This window comes from Enoplosus armatus, chromosome 12 (genome assembly GCF_043641665.1).
Source record: "Enoplosus armatus isolate fEnoArm2 chromosome 12, fEnoArm2.hap1, whole genome shotgun sequence".
NCBI lineage: Eukaryota > Metazoa > Chordata > Actinopteri > Centrarchiformes > Enoplosidae > Enoplosus > Enoplosus armatus.
In genome coordinates, this window is record NC_092191.1 from 22,945,861 (window position 1) to 22,967,237 (window position 21,377).

Here is a 21,377-nt window from a genome sequence, read left to right on the forward strand (position 1 = left end):
ACCTCTGCTGGACTGTCAAGGTAACACAAGTCCTCAGAAAAACACAAGGCAAAGCCAGAAAACAGAAAACTATATGAGATATATATATATATATATATATATATATATAAAAGAGATAAAATTGAAAAGATGATTATTTTACCACACTGCTAGAAATAATCAGGCCATAATTAAAATGAAAAAGAAAAGGCAAATTTAAAATTTTTGATCATTTGCTTATATAAACGGTATTAAGCTTAATACAGCTTACATAAGCAGATGTAGCTTAATACAATACATAGCTAACCCTCCTGATTCAGAAAAGATTGCACATTTTGTTGTCACCTGAGCATCATCATGATCAGGCTTTGAATTAGACCCCAGCACACAGCAACAGGGAAACACGGTCACGCATTGGCTGCTTGCTCCACAACAGTGTATCTGTGTAAGACTCAAACATTACCCAATACACTCTAGTCTAAACATGTAATGTGGAGAAATACCTAAGCCCTTTGTTTACTTATTAGATGATAACATGTCATTGCTGCGGTGTGATTTTTCTGCTGGCAAAAGAAGAAGAATGCAGGCCATGTTGGTGCTCTAATGAGACACTCCCATGCTTAATGTTTTGTTCTAATATCATACCAGAGAGGCATCTGTGAGGCCTAAATGCACACCCCTTACCCCCCAAAAAGAGTCTGTATGTAGTCTGTGCGCGCCACTACCTCCAAAAGATGCTGACTGTTATGTCAAGGTTGAGCTTTCTTCTGCCTTAATTGGACACTGCGTAAATTGTTGCCAGTGCAGTGCCCACTATCTCTACAGTAATGGTGGTAATTCTATTGTTATGGTTGCCTATTGATCAAAAATTGACAGTAAAATTGGCATTGAAAACAATGGGCAATTTGCCTGCAGTTCAGGCCTCAGGCTACTCCCCGCAGCAGTCAGTGTCTCCTGACAAACGGTGGATCTGAGGTGTCGTTTTTTTTTTTTTTCTCTCCCCAGACGGGCGTGTAAGGTGACACAGGTTTACTTGGATACAAGATACGAGGTCGAAACAGGGCCCAACAGGTGTGGCCTGTCTAACTCACTGTGTCCATGTTGCGGAGGGACACTGGAAGCCACAGGCGAAGAAGCAATTAAAGGAAAAGTTGACACACCAGGCCTTTGTGTCACACAATGAAAATAGTTTTAGATTAGATTTGTAAAAGGCTTGAAAAGTTCAACACATAAAGAGCAATGCATGCATTTTAGTGTCCTATGTGGTAGGGAAAATAGATACAGCGTGCAATATTATTATTATTGTATCGATACACAGATGCCAGGTATGGCTCTTATAAATGATTAATACTGCAAGTTGGAGTATGGAGGTTTCTTGTTATAGCAACATACCAACGTACGTTTGTTGTTTTAATGACATGCATTTGGATGTTATAATGTTTCTTGTTTAAACGTGATGCGTTGGTGTTACACAATGACGAGGATGTATCCAGATATAAGAAGATATAAATGATATGGTGGTTAGATGGAGGGAAGGTTTCTTGTTCAAATTGAATCATTTTGTATGTAGTAAGAAAAATGCCATTAAAATGAGAAAAAACTTTTTTGTAATGTGGCAGCATACGTCATATCTATGTGGACTGCTGTCTTTATCATCGAAGAAAAACTGAAGGTCGGAAAAAAAAAAAAAGTCTTAACCAAGGTGAATTCCGACTGTTCACTAGCTTGTGGTCACACACTTTTCGCGGGTCGCACATCCTGCAGGATGCTACTATAAAAAGGTCAACTCAAGACAGGTTTTACCAGTCGGCAGGTGGGAAATCCGACATACCTTGAACGCGTCAAGAGAAACACATTCTGCCTCCGTCATTACGCACAGCGACGTGGCCCGTTTGTCCAATCAGGTGAAGAGTCTGAAGCTCAGGAAAGAAGCAGATGATATGGCAGCTTTGAGAGCGACCAGGTGGAACTTGCTTTTTTAACACGGCCAAACCTCCGATTAAGACAGCGCTTGGACTCCAAGACGGAAGCCGCTCGAAATGATTTACTTAATATTGATTTCCGCGTTCTCCGGGGCAGTCGTTACGTTGATATTACAGTTCTTGCTGATATACCGGAGGAGCCCCGAGCCCATAGGCAGGACAGTGCAGTATGTCAAAGTAGTGCCCGATAACGCATTGAAGGATTACTTTAATACCCAACATGCCGAACCAGGCCAGCAGCAGCAGCAGCAGCAGCAGCAGGACAGCACGGCATCTGCCGCGTCAAAACAGCAAGAGGCCGTCTCGACAAGGCAGCAGGAAGCGGCTGTCACCGGCGGCAGCCCCAAACAACAGCCGCCACCGCCTTCTCAAAGCGAGCCCGTCGACGCGGCCAAACCCGAAACGTGCAATTTCCTAAACGCCATATTTCTGTTCCTATTCCGGGAGCTCCGAGACACCCCCGTGATAAGACACTGGCTCACCAAAAAGATCAAGGTGGAGTTTGAGGAGCTGCTGCAAACCAAGACGGCCGGTCGGCTCCTGGAGGGACTCAGTCTCAGGGACATCTCCCTGGGCAATTCTCTGCCGGTCTTCAAAACGGCCAAACTTATGAAGCCGGTGCATGTGGACGAGGACGGCATGCCCGACGAGCTCAACTTTGAGGTGGACATCGAGTACAACGGGGGCTTCCACCTCGCCATCGACGTCGAGCTGGTGTTCGGGAAGTCCGCCTACCTGTTCGTGAAGATGAGGCGCGTGGTGGGCAGGCTGAGGCTGCAGTTCACGCGCATGCCCTTCTCCCATTGGTCCTTCTCCTTCCTCGAGGACCCGCTGGTGGATTTCGAGGCCAAGTCCCAGTTCGAAGGGAGGCCGCTGCCTCAGCTCACCTCCATCATAGTCAACCAGCTGAAGCGGGTCATCAAGAAGAAGCACACCCTGCCGAACTACAAAATCAGGTAGGCTGTGTCCAGGCTAACCTGACGCTCTCGGTGTTTAAAAAAAAAACAACAACAACAACAACAACAGACTGTTAACGCACGACAAATAACAACAAAACTCAACTTAAGTTGTGGGGGGGGGAGTAAACGTGTAAAGCATTACATTTGACTTGTTTTTACATTAGCGAACAGTAGAAAGATGGACGAACCGTTTCTTGCTAACGCGGGAAGGTTCGAGGGTTCAAAATGGACTCCCGAATGTCCCTAAATATGAAGTGGCTCATTCTCTCTCGTGGGTTGGAGGATATCAAAATGGACTAGCAGAACCATGAATTGATAGCTGTCTTTCTTTAAAACCCACATCACCGGTGGTAACCCCAACATAAGAAGTAACTGGTAGTTCGTCCAGAGAGAAGCAGCTTGAATTGTCAGAACAGTTGTGTATTCTAGGCTAAAATGTTGGGCTGCCTAATTTGAATGGGGGGAAAAATAGTCCAAATTGTATGTTTTTTTTTTTTTCCCAGCATTTCTCACTTTATTCTTTGTTTTCTGAGCTGTGACTGGAGTTGCTGCCCCCTCCTCTTGACTGAAACAAGACTTTTGTACACACACACACACACACACACACACTGTACACGTTCTACATTGTACATGGTCGTGTTGTGGCACATTTACAGGTCAGACATGGGTTTGTGTGGCCAGTGAGGATGCTTCTTTTTGTCCAAGGTGTCGCTCAGGTCTTTCGACGGGGTCATCATCTGGTCGAAGGGAATCAATGTTCTTGAAATTCTTCGAGCTCTTTTTCATACACGGGGCGGTGCGGGCTTTGGATGCTTCAACGTGGGAACGTCATTTCCGTTTTGAGTTCTGTTGTGGGACAATAGTGTCTTGTCAACACCGTGATCAAAAATCAAGGGACTTTTAAACATACTTGATTCCTTTTTATAATGTTTCCACTGTCAATATACTGCAAACAGTTAGAATTGGTATGTAGCATGCAATCGGGACACATGGCATATGACACAATGGTCCTTCAGCTGTGTCCTTGGATTCACTTGAAATGGCTTCTTGCGTGTGAGGAGAATGACTTGGGTAATAAAATGGGCACATGATCTTTCTTGACGAAACAATCTCTCCACAAGGTCCGCTCTGTAGCTGTTGTGGAGCTTTTCGACTGCATCGCAAGGATCTTCCTCAGCACACTGCCCAGTTGCCATGGAAATTGTGGATCAAGTTTCCACTTGTTCCAAGCGGTTCATGGACTTCTCCTCCATGTTGGTTTAAACGTTGAGATTGAAAGCTGAAATCAAGGTCCACTTATTGACTCTTTTAATCCGAACACTGTGAGATGCAGTTGAAAGCTCTGGAAAGAAGCTACTTGGCGGACCTTGAGTTTAGATTTTTTGTCGTATACTTTGTAAATTAGAAAAACTCCACAGCGTAGCTTTCACTTCCTCTAAAACACTGTCAGATTGTGATGCTGCCATCTTTTTATGACTTCCTAAACTGAAAAAAAGACCTATCTTTAAAGTCACATTTTACCAGATAACAAAAACATTTCAAGGCACATTTTTGTTAGTTTATAAAATGAATCACATTTTTTCTGACATATTTTAGACATGGCACTCCACCATAATCTAAAATAACATCTCCCACTCCGTGAGTCAGAAGATTTTAGACTGCTGCCCTCCCACTTGCAGCTGCTACTCATTTTTTAGATATCACTTTTGTTTTCAGTATGTCATTAATCATAGATCGGGCCGCATGTCTCTGTTGAGACGTCCAAAATCCACAGGCCTTTCAGAAAATGGTTGATAATCATGGGTTGACAGTGTGGAGAAAACTACATTGTTAGGTTTTTCCAACTTTGGGCCATCAGTGATACATCCATCTATCCACCACAACAATGTCTGATCCTCAAAAGACTGTGATCATAAAAACAATCTTAAACAATCTAGCTACAGTTGCTGAATTTGAACCTTCCAGCCTTCCATCCGTTAACTGAGAAAGGTTGCATCACTGGAGTCAACGTAAAAACCAATGGATCTTCACCAAATGCATCTTGATAGGATGTGTCACTTGGGATCTCACCTCACTGTCCACAAGTGCTTTTTTTTTTTTGGTAGCAAAATCTAGATTGGCTAGCATTTGACTTCCAAATTTTGTCCCAATTAGGAATGTCCAAGTCCCCTTAACTGTGGTCGATTCATTGTTTCAGCTCTATAATGTTGTATTTTTGCTGGTGTATGGTGTTTGACTTACACCATGGTCTTCACAGGCCGTAGAGCCTACTTCCACTTCTGTTTCAGAGTCTCCCACGTGCCTTCGAGCAAACATTAGTCCAGATTTCATGTGAGATTTTTTCAACAATGGCTTTCTCTTTGCCCCACTGCCACAAAGCTGTGACTAGTGAAGCATCCGGGCAACAGTTGCTGCATTCTTTTATTATAATTTTTTAATGATACAGTGCCTTGGAAATGATCTTCTAACCTTCTCCTGATTTGTAATTTTCTGTAACCATGTCACAGATTTGTATCATTTGTCTTCATGATGTGGCCAGGTGTTGTACCTTCCACATACAGGCATATTTAAAGGTCCCATATTGTAGAAAGTGAGATTTCCACGTCTTGTTTGATTATACAGCAGGTCTAGCTGCTGTATAAATACTGTGAAAGTATCAAAACGCTCAGTCCATGGAGAAATGCACACAGCCCGTATACAAAAGCTGTGCATTTAAACGAGCTGTCAGGACTTCTGTGAGGTTGTGATGTCACCGCACTCAGCCAGTTTTTGGAGTTGTTGTTCAGTTTGTCTAAAACAGCTCATTTCAGACAGAGGGTGAACTGAGGGGCTGCAGAAAGGGCCAGTAGAAGATAAATAAAGACTTTTCTGAACTGTGAATCATGCAAGGCTGCTCTAGTGGAGTCCCAGAATAAAAATATGGAGCTGAAATGAGCACAATATGGGACCTTTAACGCACTGATGATCGCCCTTTAACTGTGACTCCAGTGATGGTTTAGGTGTGTCATTGGAAAAGGGTGAATACAATCAAAATACTCACATTTGTACTTAATGTATCTAAATGTATAGACAATTTTGTCATTTTGACTTAATTACCTAGCCTAATTGCATCCACTAAGAGTCAAAAATGTAGCACAATAAAACATAAGAAAGCCCAAAAGGGACAAATACTTCTAATAGACTCTGTACCTAATTGAAAGTAGAGATGGGAAATGGGTTTGAAGAAGTGAGAGAAACGGAAAGAGGGAGAGAAAAAAAGGGAAGTAGAAAGTGCATATGAGAGAGAAAGCAAAAACTAAGCGGGAGCTTATGTTCTGAGATCCTTATTTCAGTTTGGTTACTTGCCAAATAGTAACAAATGAAACTCAGCAGTTGTTACTGAAATCCTGTCACACAAACTTGAGACATCTTGTAATTTGGCATGTCCGATAGGGACAGGACTCATTCAAGTCACAGCTGTCCTCTGGGGAACAGCGGGACCTTCTCCCAGCTGAATGGCAACAAGACAAATGTATATTTTGACTGTTGACTTGCGTGTCAGCCTTCGTTGAGTGAGTCCCGCCAAGGCGCCCGCCCTTGGGCCCTGTTTACACCTGGTATTAACATCTGTCCTGGGGTGATCCGATCACGAGTGGACAGCTCTAACACCAGGCGTTAAATGCACCCAAGAAGCACTGAGGACGCATTGAGATTGGATGTGGTCTGGGCCACATATTGCCACATTCTTTTAGCAGCTGTGTACGCGAATATGTCCTGGGCCACATCGAAGGACCGCTGACTCAACTGGCGTCCTCTGTGTAAGTGGATGTACGTACTCTTTCGCTCATTAAAGTGCAAAACAACAATAGATCCTTGTGGATGGAGTAACGTTACATGTGAAGCGCACTGTTTCTGATGTCCTCCGGCCGCCCTGCCTCCTGAAGTAACCGCTAACTGCTGCTAACTGTAGCTGCTGTTGGCCAACCCCAAGTTCTTCCGACGGAAGTGGAGTATTTCAGATGAGGCGCACAGTAAAACACTACAGGAAACCTTGTTATTTGACTCTCCCATTATAACCATGACTTCTGAGCGGTTATTGTCAGAATTCAAATTTCATAAAAAAGCAATCATTGAATCAGTGTGAGTCAGGAAAACTCAAGATCCAAGAAGTTAAATTACTTTTTCGAAAGGCTGACGTGATATAGTACGTTTCATCAAAGGATCTATGTTGCCCGTCCGGCTGTTACATGCAAGTGTCAAACGCTTCTTTACCGCCTTTGAGTTGTGTGGGAGAGTACTGCAGCAAACCGAAGAACTCTGAACGTGCGTGAGTGTGTATCACCCACGATCATGCAGAGTGAGTGAGTGAGAGTGATGAGGTGATGCAATGAAGAGCAGCCTCGGAGAACGAGAGCTGGACCTTGGGATTTGCCGAGTGGCACAGATGGTAGTTCTGTAGAGGGGAGGGCTGGGACCGCGGCCTGCTGGAGGTAATCCAGGCATTACAGCACTCACGCACTCCTGCTCCAGCTATGGGGGAATACTATATTCAAAGCCAAAACCGTGATGGGTTTTCTTTACCCCAGTCACCATTCCAGCTCCCGGTTTTTGTTTTGTACACATCCGAAAGCTGCATTTGCAGAAGCTTAGCGTAGAGGAGGTGAGCCTGGGACACAGCTTGTGCGTGTAATAGCATGATTGACCAATTAGGGCTGCTAATTTCTTAAGTTGTTTCACTAAGCAGTTAATGACTGATACAAGCCAAGGAGCAAAATTGTAAAGCTGGTGAAGGCTGTTTTGGGAATTATCTGACAATTTGACAATGGACTGGAAAACAGACCTGCATGTACATTCACACATACTTAGTGTCCAGTGGTTGTTACTTACATAATTGTGCTGCAGATATCTGTGGCCCTCCTCTTTAACCTCTTTCCTTCTGTCATTTCCTGTCACAGGGGGAAGGAGGGAAGCACTACTGCAAACGGCTGACCTTTTTAGAGGGAGTTCAGTCAGCTTTTTCTTTTAATTGATCACTGGTCACTGGTTTAGTTGTCGTTTTTGCCCAGGAATGAGAGGCAGTGAGTAAAACAACACAACTGTAATTGCCTGGAGCTGGAGGTAGTGTTATAGATTCATCGATCTTTTCAAGAAAGGAAAGTGACTGGCCGTTCAGGGAAATGACCTTCGTGACATTGATTGCAGGTTATTGGATTGAGGCTGGTATTTCAGTCAGATGGTAAAACATGTTGATGCTGGTGAAAATCTAATGGTGACGTCAACATTAGGCCAATGAATAGGGGCCAATATTTGATTCAGGAAAATTGATATATTAGGACAAAGTAATATCAGTTTACCATTGCTCCACCAGACTGCACAATTGTCCCCGATGACTATCACCCCTAGTCATTTAAGTGAGATGCTGCATTAGCGGTGTACTCAATGGCTCACGAACTATTGTATTTGTAATTACTCACAAAACAAATTGTAATGACATTACAAAAGTGGTGTTCACTGGTAAATTGTATGAAAAAAGTGAGAAATTCCCATCACAGTATCCAAAATCCCAATTTAGAATATTTAAATGTGTTTTATCCGACCAACAGCGTGGTTAAATAGTTTACAAATCTTTAACAGGCCAACATTTGGAACGCCGATTTCAGTTTGTTTCATTCATCCGACTTTTATTTGTCCTGAAATGTTTTGAATCGTATTTCAGTCTGATGTTACCCAATCAGTTGTAGAACATTTCATTGTTACCATGCTCCCGTTTCAGGCCTGCCTGTGGAGCTGTGTTGTAGGCCTTCTGTCAAAACATGCTGTTGTATTACTACGCGAATTGTGTCAGGAAAGGTCCCTCAAGCTTGACGCTATGAAGATGTGAAATGCAGGCATTGCTCTAACAATACTGCAGTGACAGTGACTTCATTTCATGATGCTGCTGTTGGTGATGTCACTGCATTTGCTGAGGTCATGCCCAAGCCTGTGTATTTGGCACATAATGTAAGCGAAGGGTATGTGTGTGATGTCAGGTCTGAAACTGGATAGCCTAACAGCATTCTAGGTTTTTGCAATATGTGTGTGGGGCCTTTTCAAGTGGGTCGGGGGGGGGGTAATCTAATAAGAGCTTTGTGATTGGAGTCAAGTTTCCGTCTTGTAAGGAATTTCTGTCTTTTGTATTGGGCCTAAAGCCTTTTGACTTATCATTAGCTCAACTGTCAACTAAGCAAACGCCAAGAACAGGACAGTCTTTTCTTTGAATTTCTATGTACTACCCTGTCTCGTCCATTCTTTGGTGTTTGTGTGTGGGTACTGATTCACAAAAAAATCTACAGGGTGTCCAGAAAGTGTAGAATCAATGGGAAAGGAAAGTAGTACTAGTTCTTTATAGTTGTAGTATTTGATGTTGTGTGAATTCCTGTTTGCATACTCCCAAGGGCTCAAATTTTCCATGCTGTTCAAGGCTGTCGAATATGACATTGGGTGCGAACAATGCCAATATACCGCCATGAAATAGATTACTTGTCATTACATAAAATGCAAGAACTTTGAAAACTATTCAAACACTTCATCTTGCTGTATTTTGTATTGAATGCTTGAGCCACAATTACCCTACATAATATAACGTACATATTTGCAGCTTTCTGTAGACGCTTCGGTGTACATCCTGGACCATGGCTGACCGCAGCAAACGCTCGAAGGTTTGGCTTGGCTTCACTAAAAAAAGATAACGACACGGCAAAATGCGACACCTGCAGTAAGGACATTTCGTGCAGGGGAGGAAGCGCCTCCAATATGATGGAAGCATTCACTTCAACAGGTGAATCTGAAGAAATGCATCGTGTTGGATGCTATTGTGTAAGGACATGGCTCCTTTTCAAACAGTTGATAGACAGGGCTTTACTATGTGAAATATGTCCTAGCAATAGCTGCCATGCAGTTGCCATACCAGTGCTTTGCCCCTTCAAAAGCATTTATATCGAAATTTTAAGAAAAACGGATATACCGCGATGTATACTGTTCAGATTATACCGTGATATAAATTTTAGGCCATACAGTCCAGCGCTAGTCTATGGTTTGGACTCGCAGCTGATGTCTGCTCTGTCCTTGTACTGCTGACCACACTCCAAAGCCGTGTCTACCCCCTGAGTCCACAAAGGCATGAATCACACTAGCAGTCTGAGCTGCAAAAGAATAACTTTTGTCTCCTCCTGCTTAACAATTTTAAACCCTCTGGCCCGTCCTAATCTCCAGTTGACTTCCCATGTGTATTAATGGATTTCTTTGTTTTCTTTATCCTGCCGATCCACCTGACTGTCATTTAACTCGCTGAGGGGCTGCAGAAAGGGCCAGGAGAGGATAAATAAGATTTGAACAATTTGAACTGTGAATCATGCAAAGCTGCTCTGGTGGAGTCCCAGAATAAAAATATAGAGCTGAAATGAGCAGAATATGGGACCTTTTTGAAATGCAAAATATGACCATTCCCACTAAAATCGTGACCAGTATCGAAAATTGACTGTTTACGAAACCCTGACCGGACAGACGGTAACATCAGTTCCATCAGTAATATGGATGAGTTTCTCGAACAAAGTCCACTATTTAGAACAGCAGGAGCCTCAGGCCAGCAACAGAAGCACCAGGAGCCCAAAATAGCAAAGGAGGGGTGTGTGCGCGCTCAGACGTCATGTTTATACAATACAATGAGTGTTTTCATTAAGACTCAGGCCTGCTGCACTTAAGGAGCCACTTCTCCACCAGGCACCACACCCCACAGAAGCAGCTACAGTGTGACCAACATTAACTGTGACTACATTCTTCACAAATAATGACAACCAGAGCCGACGCATCTCCCACTGTGTGTCAGTTCATACCTTTTTCAAAGCCATCGGGCAGGTTTTTTCAAATCTAATTAGTTCACTGATAATCTACATTTGACTGCTTGTATTCAAGGTAATATCAAACTGTGAATTCCCTTAAAGGGTAATGAAAAGTTATGCTTTGTTTCCCCCCTGGCAGATAAGAGTCACTAGTTGTAAGGGTCATCTATGTACAGTACAGTTGCATTCATTGGTTGTTACTATTACTGTATTAATTACTGACGCAAAGTCAGGGAGTTTACATCGGTGTCATAGTGGAAGTCCTGAATTATAATGAACTTTGGATGTTTCCTGCGTCTCTCCAGATACAAGCCCTTCTTCCCATTCCAAGTGCAGCCCCCGCTGGGTTCGGCCTGTGATTTGGAGCTGTCAGTCCAGGACAGCAGGCTGGTGGAAGGCCGACTCAAAGTCACCCTCATTGAATGTAGCAGGTAAGACACTTTGAATTCCTCCCGTACTTCTTCTGTCCAAGTGTGTTTTTGGTGTGGGGCTGTTTTTCCTGCTTTGTGTCAGGCCCCTTTGTTCCATTTTGGGAAAACTCAATGCTATCTTACAGCGATATTTTAGACAATAGCGTGCTACAAAGTCCCATCGCAATATTATGTGAATTATCACAGGACCATTTTTATCCTCTGTCTGGACTTGTGACGTAACCCCGTTCACGTTACAGTCTCATCTAATGTGCTCTTGCATGAGTGTGATTGGCCAACACAGTATCTTGCAGGATGGCAAAAAAAAGTTGAGCCACCTTCAAGCAGTGTTTCCAACAAGTTGAGAATGTATTGATTAGTCAGCTGGAAACCAGCATTATGCTCACAAGCTAGCATCTGATTTGGGAAGTCATTTTTGTCCAGTTCAGCTGCTGTGGCTGACCTTTTTGACCTCCCCAGTGTTTCAAAATGCAATTCCATACAGACTCTCCAAAGAGGACAAAATACAAACAATATCTAAAAACAATCGGCCACCCTTATAAATTCCACATAAGGGAAACACTGGTCAAAGAATTTAAATGTAATCTGAATTCTAACTGTTTCGGGAATCACCTCTGCGACAGCGGCAGCTGCTATTGCATAGTGTCTTCAAACCCTGTAGCCTCTACAGAGCCCACACTCTCTTACCGGGTTCTTCTTTCTGAGACAAAAACACTCCCTCTTTGTCCGAAGCCGGCATGTTTAAATTTTAATTGGCCAAAGACTCGAATCAATTAGCCCAGACTCGCCCTGATAGAGAGGCCTATCGTTTGTTGCCTTGGAGAGACAGGCAAGTTATGTGCTTTGATATACGAGTATGTGTGTGTGTGTGTGTGTGTGTGTGTTGAACCCTGCTTGGATGTGGTTGGGTGTGTTTGATAGTCCACAGGATGATCAGATCAGGCTCATTCATTAATAATTCATGTCCTGCCCATTACACTCATAGAGTGTCTCTTCTTCCCCTCCTGTCTTACATCACCTTCTTCTAATATAGGCGTATATAATTTTGGAGACCGTTGTCTTCCTCCTGGCCTACCAATTTGAGGGTTTATTAGAGCATATTGCACGCTTGATGTTGATTGTTGGAGGTTTACCACATTGAACCTATGAGGTGTAGAATGCTGTAGTTGTCCAGCAGAGGGAAGTATTTACCCATTTTGGTGGAATCTTGGCATTTGAGCATTTTTCACAGACATAAAGGGGGATTAAAACCCCTGAAAACATTTCAAGTAATTAATATTTCTCTGTGATATTACATTTTCATTACGTAATGGGCAACAAACTAAATTTTTTTTAAGTATTATTTACTAAGAGTTTAGTACAAACAGCATTTTTTTCATGAACTAAAAGTCAATCCAAAAAATAAATGATTTGAATAATCAGAATGAAAATAATCTAGCTGTAATAGCTGTAGCCCTAAACTGAACATCAAGAAATGTCAAATTAGATCTGCTGGCGTATGAAAAAGGGTATAAATAATCCATGTTGTTTCTGAGCACGTCTGAGGTTTAGACATAAAGAGGAATGATGCACTGTATTAATGTAGGAGCTCCTCAGTCCTCTCACATAATCTTAGGGAAGATTTAAATGTTGTGGATGAAGATCAATAAAGCCTATATCCTCGTAGGCCAATGTGATATGCATGTCTCTGCAGTTAGATGATATAAGATGCGGGGTTAGGGTGGGTTAGGACTTAGTTTCTTTGCATTTCTTTGGGAAACAAATTGCAAAATTCTTGGTGCCAATGAAACTGGCGCACGTGTGACATCACCTTCTTCTGTTTAGGCGTTAAGCTATAAGTTTGGAGACTTTTCCTGGCCTATCAATTTGAGTATTTATTAGATCATATCACACATGTTGCTTGTTGTGAGCTTGTTTGTTGATTGTTGGAGGTTTACCATGTCATGCTGTAATTGTCCAGCAGAGGGAGGTATTCACCCATTTCGGTGGAATCTTGCAAAAGAAACAGTTGAGTCTTATTGAAGAGGAGGAGGCGGCCAGCATCACGTCTCTGAAGATGATCATACCGGTCACACTATTTCTGAAATACTGCAAAGTGTCTTAAGAGGTACAGTGTATTTCAGACTGCGTCGGATGCACCTCCTCAGCACAGCAGGGGGCGGCAGCAGTCAAACAATATGTTGCCGTGATCTGGTATTTTCTCTCCGGTATCACAGTACACAGCCGGGTATAGTGTGCTGTTTCAAGTCCAGCTTTATCCTTTACAATTCCAGTATTAACACAGCTGCGGATTGATGAGGGCACCGCTGGGTGTGGACAATAAAAAGAGATACTGGCCGATAGAGCTGAAATGATAAGTCAGTAGAACTCGTAGAAACGAGCAACAGTCAAATTTTCATAATCTTGGTCACTGTGTGAGTCATTCTTCAAGCAAAAATGCCAAGAATTGGCTCGTTGCAGCTTCTCAAATGTGAATGTGAATCTCCTGATTTTTTCACATGGAAGTAAATGGAATATCTAGTAAACTGAATATATTTGAAATGCTGTTGATGGATATATATGTATTTTTTTTTTTTACTGTTTCTTGACATTTTCTAGACCAAACATGTAATTAATGAGACATGTAAGAATTATTTTCATTACCTCTCCATTAGGTTTAAGCCTACTGGCCACACATTGGAGAGAGTTGGGCTTAGACCTGTTGGTTTTGCAAATTTACAGAATCACTTTTGGCCTTTTGTGATTTAGTATTGCACCTCGATAAGTTTGGGGGACTTAAAAAGACACAGATTAAAGAAAGAGTAGTCAAAAATTGAAAGCGCAAAGGTGATGAATTAAGTCATTTATTGAATAATTTGTCTGGTTGCAGCTTCTCGAATGTAAGGATTTGCTACTGCATATCTTTAGATTTTGGACTGTTTCTGGGACAAAACGAGGCATTTTACAACTTGGGAAATTGAACAGGCTGTTTTTCACAGTTGTCACTATTTAGAAGACAAAGGGGGGCATTAAAGCTCCTGAAAACATTTCAAATCATCAATATTTCATTACTAAATGTGCAACAAACTCATTTTGGAAGTTTGGAAAAAAAAAACAACTCAAGTATTATTTACTAAGAGTTTAGCACTAAAAAAAACCTCAGCTAATCTGCTTTATTGGGACTGTGTGCATGTGATTTGATAAGATTTGATTGACATTGACCAAAGAACCAAGGAAGTGACATCAGATTTGGATTCGAAGAAGAAGAAAGAAGCTGATGGAGAAAATAGGTTTAAGATATTAAAGAAACAAAAGGTGATGAACGCACATAGATTTGATGAGATTGCTTGGTGCTTCTAAAATGTTACAGTGGTAGAATGTCACAGTTGCTGTAGTTCTCATGTGTTTTGTTTGGCGCCTCCGCAGACTGTTCATCCTGGGCTCCTATGACAGAGAAACCTATGTTCACTGCACCCTGGAGCTGAGCAGCCACCAGTGGAAGGAGAAGACCCGCAGCTCCATCAAACGGGTGGGTCCTCCTCCCTTTAACAGCTGGCTTTGCTTCTCCGTCCTCCCTGTATTCCTTCTCACTCCTCAGGTTTCTGTCTGAATGCAGCCTTAGGTTTGTATGGCAAAATGAATCGTGGCGCACGGTGTAAAACAGCTTCACCGTGTTCCACCCGAATAGGAAACCAGATTGAAAGTTCTCTCTCTAAGAGGTGCCAAAAGCTGTTAAATGTTACTCATCTACCCAAAGAGCTGTAACAGTCAAACGTGTTGGTGACAAATGTAAGCAAAAAGTCACAATTTCGAGGTATTCACCTGTTTGCTGATCTCTCCCAGTTTCCAACAATGGAGCTGCTGAGTTTTCTACACACTTACTCTGCAAGCGCTACATATTGGACGCCTCGTCTTATTGACGCATTAATATGAGCTTATTTCCATCTTCCATTGTTGACATTTTGAGCGTCAAAGAAAAATTTCAGGCCCCCTCCAGCAAACCTTTTCTAATTGCTGCAATTTAGAGATATTACAGTTATCACATCACAGGCTTGTTTGGAAGTGATTAATGACCGTTTTAGAGTGAAATGTCAGCCCTAATCACTGGGTCTGGCTCCGGCAAAGCCCGACGCTGCTATTCTTGCCACTTCTGATGACATTTGCAATGGCTCAAACATTATTCGTATTGTGTTGAATTATAATTGCCCCGCAGTGTGCTTCCACGTAATGTTTAACGACTGGAGGAGTTGAATCCTCGTCCAGCAGGGGGCAGTGAAATATCAGGCCTTCCTCTCAGAACTAACCACATTATCCTCCTCTGTCATTTCTCTCGCTCCAAAACAGTAGTTCATTGTACATGTATATGTTTTCTATTTAATGGTACTAGTTAACATTTACTTTGCAAATACAAATTCAAATAATACAAATTTGTTGACGATATTTTATTGATTTATATAATGTAACACTCCTCAAATCAAACATCTGAACTGAAATCCAGTAGTTATGCAGTACACTTGACTGCAGATCATGTAATCGCACAGAGAAGAAGGCGACCATTTTTGCCGCATTATTAAACAACCCGAATTATAAAATGTAAAAGTAAAATATGAAGTACTTTCCGTCCATCCATCCGTGTTCTTTCGCTTATCTGGGGCCAGGTCGCTGTGGCAACAGGCTAAATAAGGTAGCCCAGCAACGTTTTCCCAGCTCCTCCTTGGGGATCCCGAGGCGTTCCCAGGCCCCAGGGAAGTGCCTGGAAAACATCGTCTTATATTGGTAATAATATGGTATTCTTAGAATTCCGCCTTGTCTTCGCGGCACCGCGTTTCCATTCTTGCGCCTGTCACAATTATTATATGATCGCGATTATATGAGCTGACCGTGATAATTTTGCATATAATCGTTAGAATCGTTTCCATTCACTCGTATACAAACAGCTGGATGGAAACGCATGAAACAAACATCATCACATTTTCCACTTTGGTTTTCCACCGTTTGAGGTTTGACTTGCGCTCTTTTAATTACGTTAGCTCGTTGCACCCTGTCCCTCCGGTATTTGAAGATGAATTAATGCTCCTTAGCCAACAACCGCATCATATCAGTGAGCGTCCGCTGACATTAACATGGATTTAGCTTATGATGGAGATGAGAGAGGCAACGGTGACCGAGGTGGGAACTGTAACAGAGATGTGGCAGAAGATGATGGAACTGCACCTCCTGCACCCAGTGATTTTTTTTTATCCATGTTTAATAGCCAGCTAGACGTCATCTTCCCTGCCTTTGTGGACGCGTTGCTACGTTTCTTGGCACATGATGCTCGTAGAAAAACAGCTCCTTCGTGCTACCAGAAGTCTAAAACGTGCTTCTTGCTTTGTAAAATAGCTTGAGCTATGCAGCTAAAGCGCGTGCTAAACAAAAATTCAGTCTCTGCACACCTTACGTTCCTACAAACGCATATACAAACCGACCTCCAGAACTGATTGAGTCAAGCCACCCCACGGTCAGTTAATCCAATAAGCGCTGAATATGTGTTCCATCCCAGCACTCAAAGCCCTCTCCAAGTGGACCCACTTCAAAGCACTTGTGTCCCTTTTTTGTTAATATACGCATAGAAATGCAGATTCACGGTGACATTTGAGCCTGATATATCGGACTCCTCCAGTCTGCATGTCCCCAGCAGGACTCTGTAGTAAGGATTAAAGGCTATACCATCTGGAAAAGGTCAATTCGCCATCTTTCTCTCTCGCTCCCTTTTTTTTCCTCTGATGATTGCCAGATATGAGCTTCCCTAGCTTCCTTTATGAAAACAGTCCCTTGTCTTTTTCATGCCATTTGAATATTCCTTCGTTTTAAACCGTCGCGAGCCACTTGCTCCCGCTTTCGACTGCTCCGAGTGTTCCCCTCGGAAGACAGGAAGTGACCCTTGGGTTGTGTTCAACATGCTTTTCAGGGCCGGTTTAAAATCAGTCTACCAGCTGGATGTCCCTGTTTTAGTTTCTGGTTCCACACACAAAAGAAAGTCACAGTACCAGTTTTGATTGGCCTTTAGAGACTCAGGCTGGTTTTTAATGAACCATTTATGTTCTGTTTGCTCAGTGTCGTTTTCAATTGCCACAAATATGATTTATCTATTCTTAACTGGTGCTGATATGTTAGACATTTGCTAGGTAGGCATTGCTTTATGATTTGTGTTCTGAACAGTAACTCATTTTCTTCAGACACTAATGCCAAATCATACCTTTTAAATATGTGTGTAAATGTAACTTATTTTTGTTCTTTGGGTGTTGTAGTAGGGACGTACAGGGATATACAACGGATCTACATTGTTATTTGCTTTAATGTCTACATACGTACTGTATGTTTGAATTAGGGGCAGAGCTTTTTAAGGCACTTGCAAGTGCCCAAACATCAGTGTTTGGTAGCTTCACAGTATTCACCAGAGCATTCATCTTTAATCGTAAAGGTCTCTTTTACCCAAGCCAGCATCCTGAAACACACTGTGCTTATTCTTCTCGTCCACATTTATGCTAACGCTTGTCCTTAAGATGCCCCCAAGACGTCTGAGGAAGGCTGAGTTCATGAAAGGCCACTGGTTTGACTTGACATCCCTTTGTGAGCTTGCTGCTTTGTCTTTGTGTTTGATTGTGAAACACAAACAAAATACATGATGAACAATAGAGCTAGACCGATTTTAAATAGGCTGGGTCGACACATTGGTTGACATTAGCTTATTGCAGATATATTGTATTGGTACATGTTGGCTGCAAAGCAAAAAGAAATGTCAGTGCAGAAATGTCAAAGATGTGTTTTATCTTTGTTGTCCTTGATTTATTTTTCAAAAAAGCATAGTTAACTGTTAAAAAGTGCATAATAATTAATGATTTGTTAACCATAATAAGTCATTGTTCACGCTTTAGAAAAAAGCAAAGTTAACTGTTAATAAGTGCGTAGTTAAGTGCTAATAAATGAATAATAAAGATTTTTTTAACCTTGATAAAGAAACAAAGTATCTCAATAATTGACTTTGTAATGCCATTAGACAATTAGAAGTCTAATGAAGGCCTTTACATAAGGCTTTTATTAACGTTCTTAGGCAGTGTAAGTTCCTATAAATGTCTTATAATCTAACAATATGTTTATGATGCTTATTTATATAGTCTTATTAACGCATGATGATATCAGTATATACCTTTTAACATAAAGCGTTAATGCACCCTTGAGCATTTTGGGCTTTAAGGTGTCACCATCCTAGCAGCTCTGAATGGATCCTCCTTCGTCATATATATTATACAGACAAAGAAGTCCCTTTGTCTCCTCCGCCTCCCCATTGGTCAATGTTTACTTGAGCCACTTCATTGTGTGCTTGCATCTGCACACCACGGGCCACCTGTGAACTGGGTAAATGAAGCCCTGTTCCATTACAGTGTGAGATTAGGCGGGTGTTTTTCTTTTCTTTTTTTTTTTATTACTCATTTATGGTGTGTTGAGGTTGCGGGCATGGGGGGACTCTGTCAGGCGTGTTTGCACATCTGCCCTGTCGATTCCAGTCGGCCCTGAGTGCTGATGCTTGTTGACAGCTTGACCGTGTGTGTGTGTGTGTGTGTGTGTGTGTGTGTGTGTGTGTGTGTGTGCGCGTGTGCGCGTGTGCGTGTGTGCGTGTGTGCGTGTGTGTGTGTGTGTGTGTGTGCGTATATGCACTCATACACTACAGCGTCAACATTTTGTTGTGTAACATCGGTTGTACTCGCTGGGTGGCTTTGTGTTGAATGAAAAGAATGCGTGTATTTATGGCTGTGTGAGGCTGATTGTTCCACTGGATGTTGTGTGTGTGTGTGTGTGTGTGTGTGTGTGGTCAGTGTCATGGCCCAGAGCCCAAAATCATCCAGTTTCCCTGACTTGAAAGAAGGCGCAGTGTTTTATCCATGGCAACATGTAACATCAGTGACTAGGAGGTCAGGCTGTTGAGGAAATATGGACAGCTTCTCATCAGATGTCTTTTATCCGTTCAGGGTGTCTGTCATGGATCGCTTTCAAGGGTTAGACCACCACCACCAACAGCCAGACATGTTGTTTAGAAATTGCTAGAATTAGGTCAATTATTTGCAGAAGTGTGTTTGTATTTTACGACTGCTTTGGCTCAATTGTCACAACGGAGTTCCAATTTCAAGAACTCCTACCACAAAAGGGACGTGCTCCGACTCTTTTGTGTTGTCTTCGCAGTTCAGTAAATATTTGACCAGTTTTATAGTGTCGCATGCGTAGGACTGCCAGAGCTGGACAAGAATTGTATCTTCTATTGATCAACACACTCTCCGACACAGTACCTGGATCAGCTGGTCATGCCACTGTTCTAAGATTCAGGGTGATCGGATCATCAGAATGTGTTTTATTATTTGTACATATAACATTTATGATACCTTAACAGAAGTTGCCTGAGCCATTCAAAGCATGGGCTAATATATTTATTCAGCCAAAACACAGTGTGTGCACAGTGGAATTCATTTAGAGACATATTCCAGTTTTCCCACGACATGGGCTTATCATTGTGTAACAAGCTTGTTATTCAAAAGGATGACAACCGGGATAGCCGGTAATTGAACCCGTGAATATTGCAGTTATGTGTTATACACCTGAATCATTCGGCCACCAGATGCCCAAAGATTCCGTTTTTTTTTTAATCTGATATTTGTGGTCAATGTAGCGGTGTCAGGCCATATGACCTGCATGAAATTGTGGACAAAAAAAAAATGGGTTGGCAGCATAAAGTCAATACTTAATACTTCAATTTTGGCCTCAAAGTCTCACATAGCACAAAAAAAAGAAAAGAAAACATCTGTATCAAACGAAGGTGATACGCCACACAATGAATTTATCACAACGTTGGACCCGTTCATTAACAAATGTAATACCTTTTTGTTGCATTTTAAAATACAAGGATCATTGTCAGCACAACAGTATCTGCAGTGGTCCTTTCCCCGAGATTTTATAAATAGGTAGATAGTAGTAAACCTCTCATCTTATGATTAAATTTACTGTTTTACTGTAAATATAGATGATGAAGGCTAGAGTCTGACAGCACACTATAGTAAATTATTCATACACAATCATACAAAGTGGTGGTTGTGACTGTGCTTTACAAAGTAGTTTAACTCCTTACGCTCTGTATCAACCACAACGTTTGTTTTTTTTATTCAAGGCTTAGGGAAAAAAAGGACTGCTCTTGCTCAGGATCACAGTTTATTGATCTGGACCTTCGTCAAGAGTGTTAAAAAAAAAAAACTGATGCTGAGATGCAAGAGCAGTGTGCGGGATCCTCCTTTTTCTCAGCCTGAAGTGATGTCTTTTCCAACGCACCTGCACCAGAGACCATTGGATGTGTGAATATCTCCTTGGGGGGGGGGGAGTATAATCATCTAAGATACAGTAAACTACAGTATTAAATACTGTAATGCTAAAAAGCATGTAGCATTAAACCACGACTTGCACTACTCTAACAGACAGTCCATTACAAAGGCAGGTAATAAGTTAAAAATGTCTTTGTAGACACGCTGCATTGAGCGATCTCTACACTTAAAAACACACTAAACACCTTAAAATGTGCTAAGTTCTGAGCATGTGATTTAGCGTTTTGCATTTTTGTGTAAGGACGGCATTTTGTGTTTGTAAAAGTAAGACTTTTAGCGAGCCTGTTCTCTCTTGGAGCACTGAGAGATTTTCATTTTCTCAATGGAACTCTCTGCGCCAAAGCAATCGTTAAAAACCCCCAAAACACAACAGTAACTATTGCAGTTTCAACTGATTGGAACTGGTTGCAGCTGTCACATCTGAGGCTGTTGTTCACGGTTTTTGCTGTTCAGCCACATCTTGAAAACATGCAAGAGTCTTTTCCACAGCTGTCACCCAAGACCTCAGGATCAGCCATGGCACTATTTGCTAGCCTCTCCCATTTTCTATTTCTTAGCCTCTCACGCTGTAGTCAATATTCACTTCAAACAGACGGATGCACCCACACACACGCACACACAGCACCAGCCAGGCCTCGTAGAGGGAGAACAGGCAATATTATGCAGGTGATTTTAGCATCTCTGACGTACGGTCCAAACTCCCCCCTCCCCCTCCCTTCCCTTCCCTTCCCCTTCCCACCCCCTTCCCACCACCACAGTGGTTGTTTGATGTTCCACTCAGGGTGTC

At 42.2% G+C, this 21,377-nt stretch overlaps 1 protein-coding gene across 1 annotated transcript in view; it reads left to right on the forward strand.

Annotated features, from left to right (window-relative positions):
• Positions 1 to 2,018: 2,018 nt before the first annotated feature.
• Positions 2,019 to 21,377, forward strand: part of pdzd8 (PDZ domain containing 8) — a 33,726-nt gene continuing 14,367 nt past the window's right edge. The window contains exons 1-3 of the mRNA XM_070916579.1: positions 2,019 to 2,917; positions 11,082 to 11,207; positions 14,613 to 14,715. Coding sequence (XP_070772680.1) covers positions 2,019 to 2,917; positions 11,082 to 11,207; positions 14,613 to 14,715 — 1,128 coding nt within the window. The remainder of the gene's footprint in view (positions 2,918 to 11,081; positions 11,208 to 14,612; positions 14,716 to 21,377) is intronic.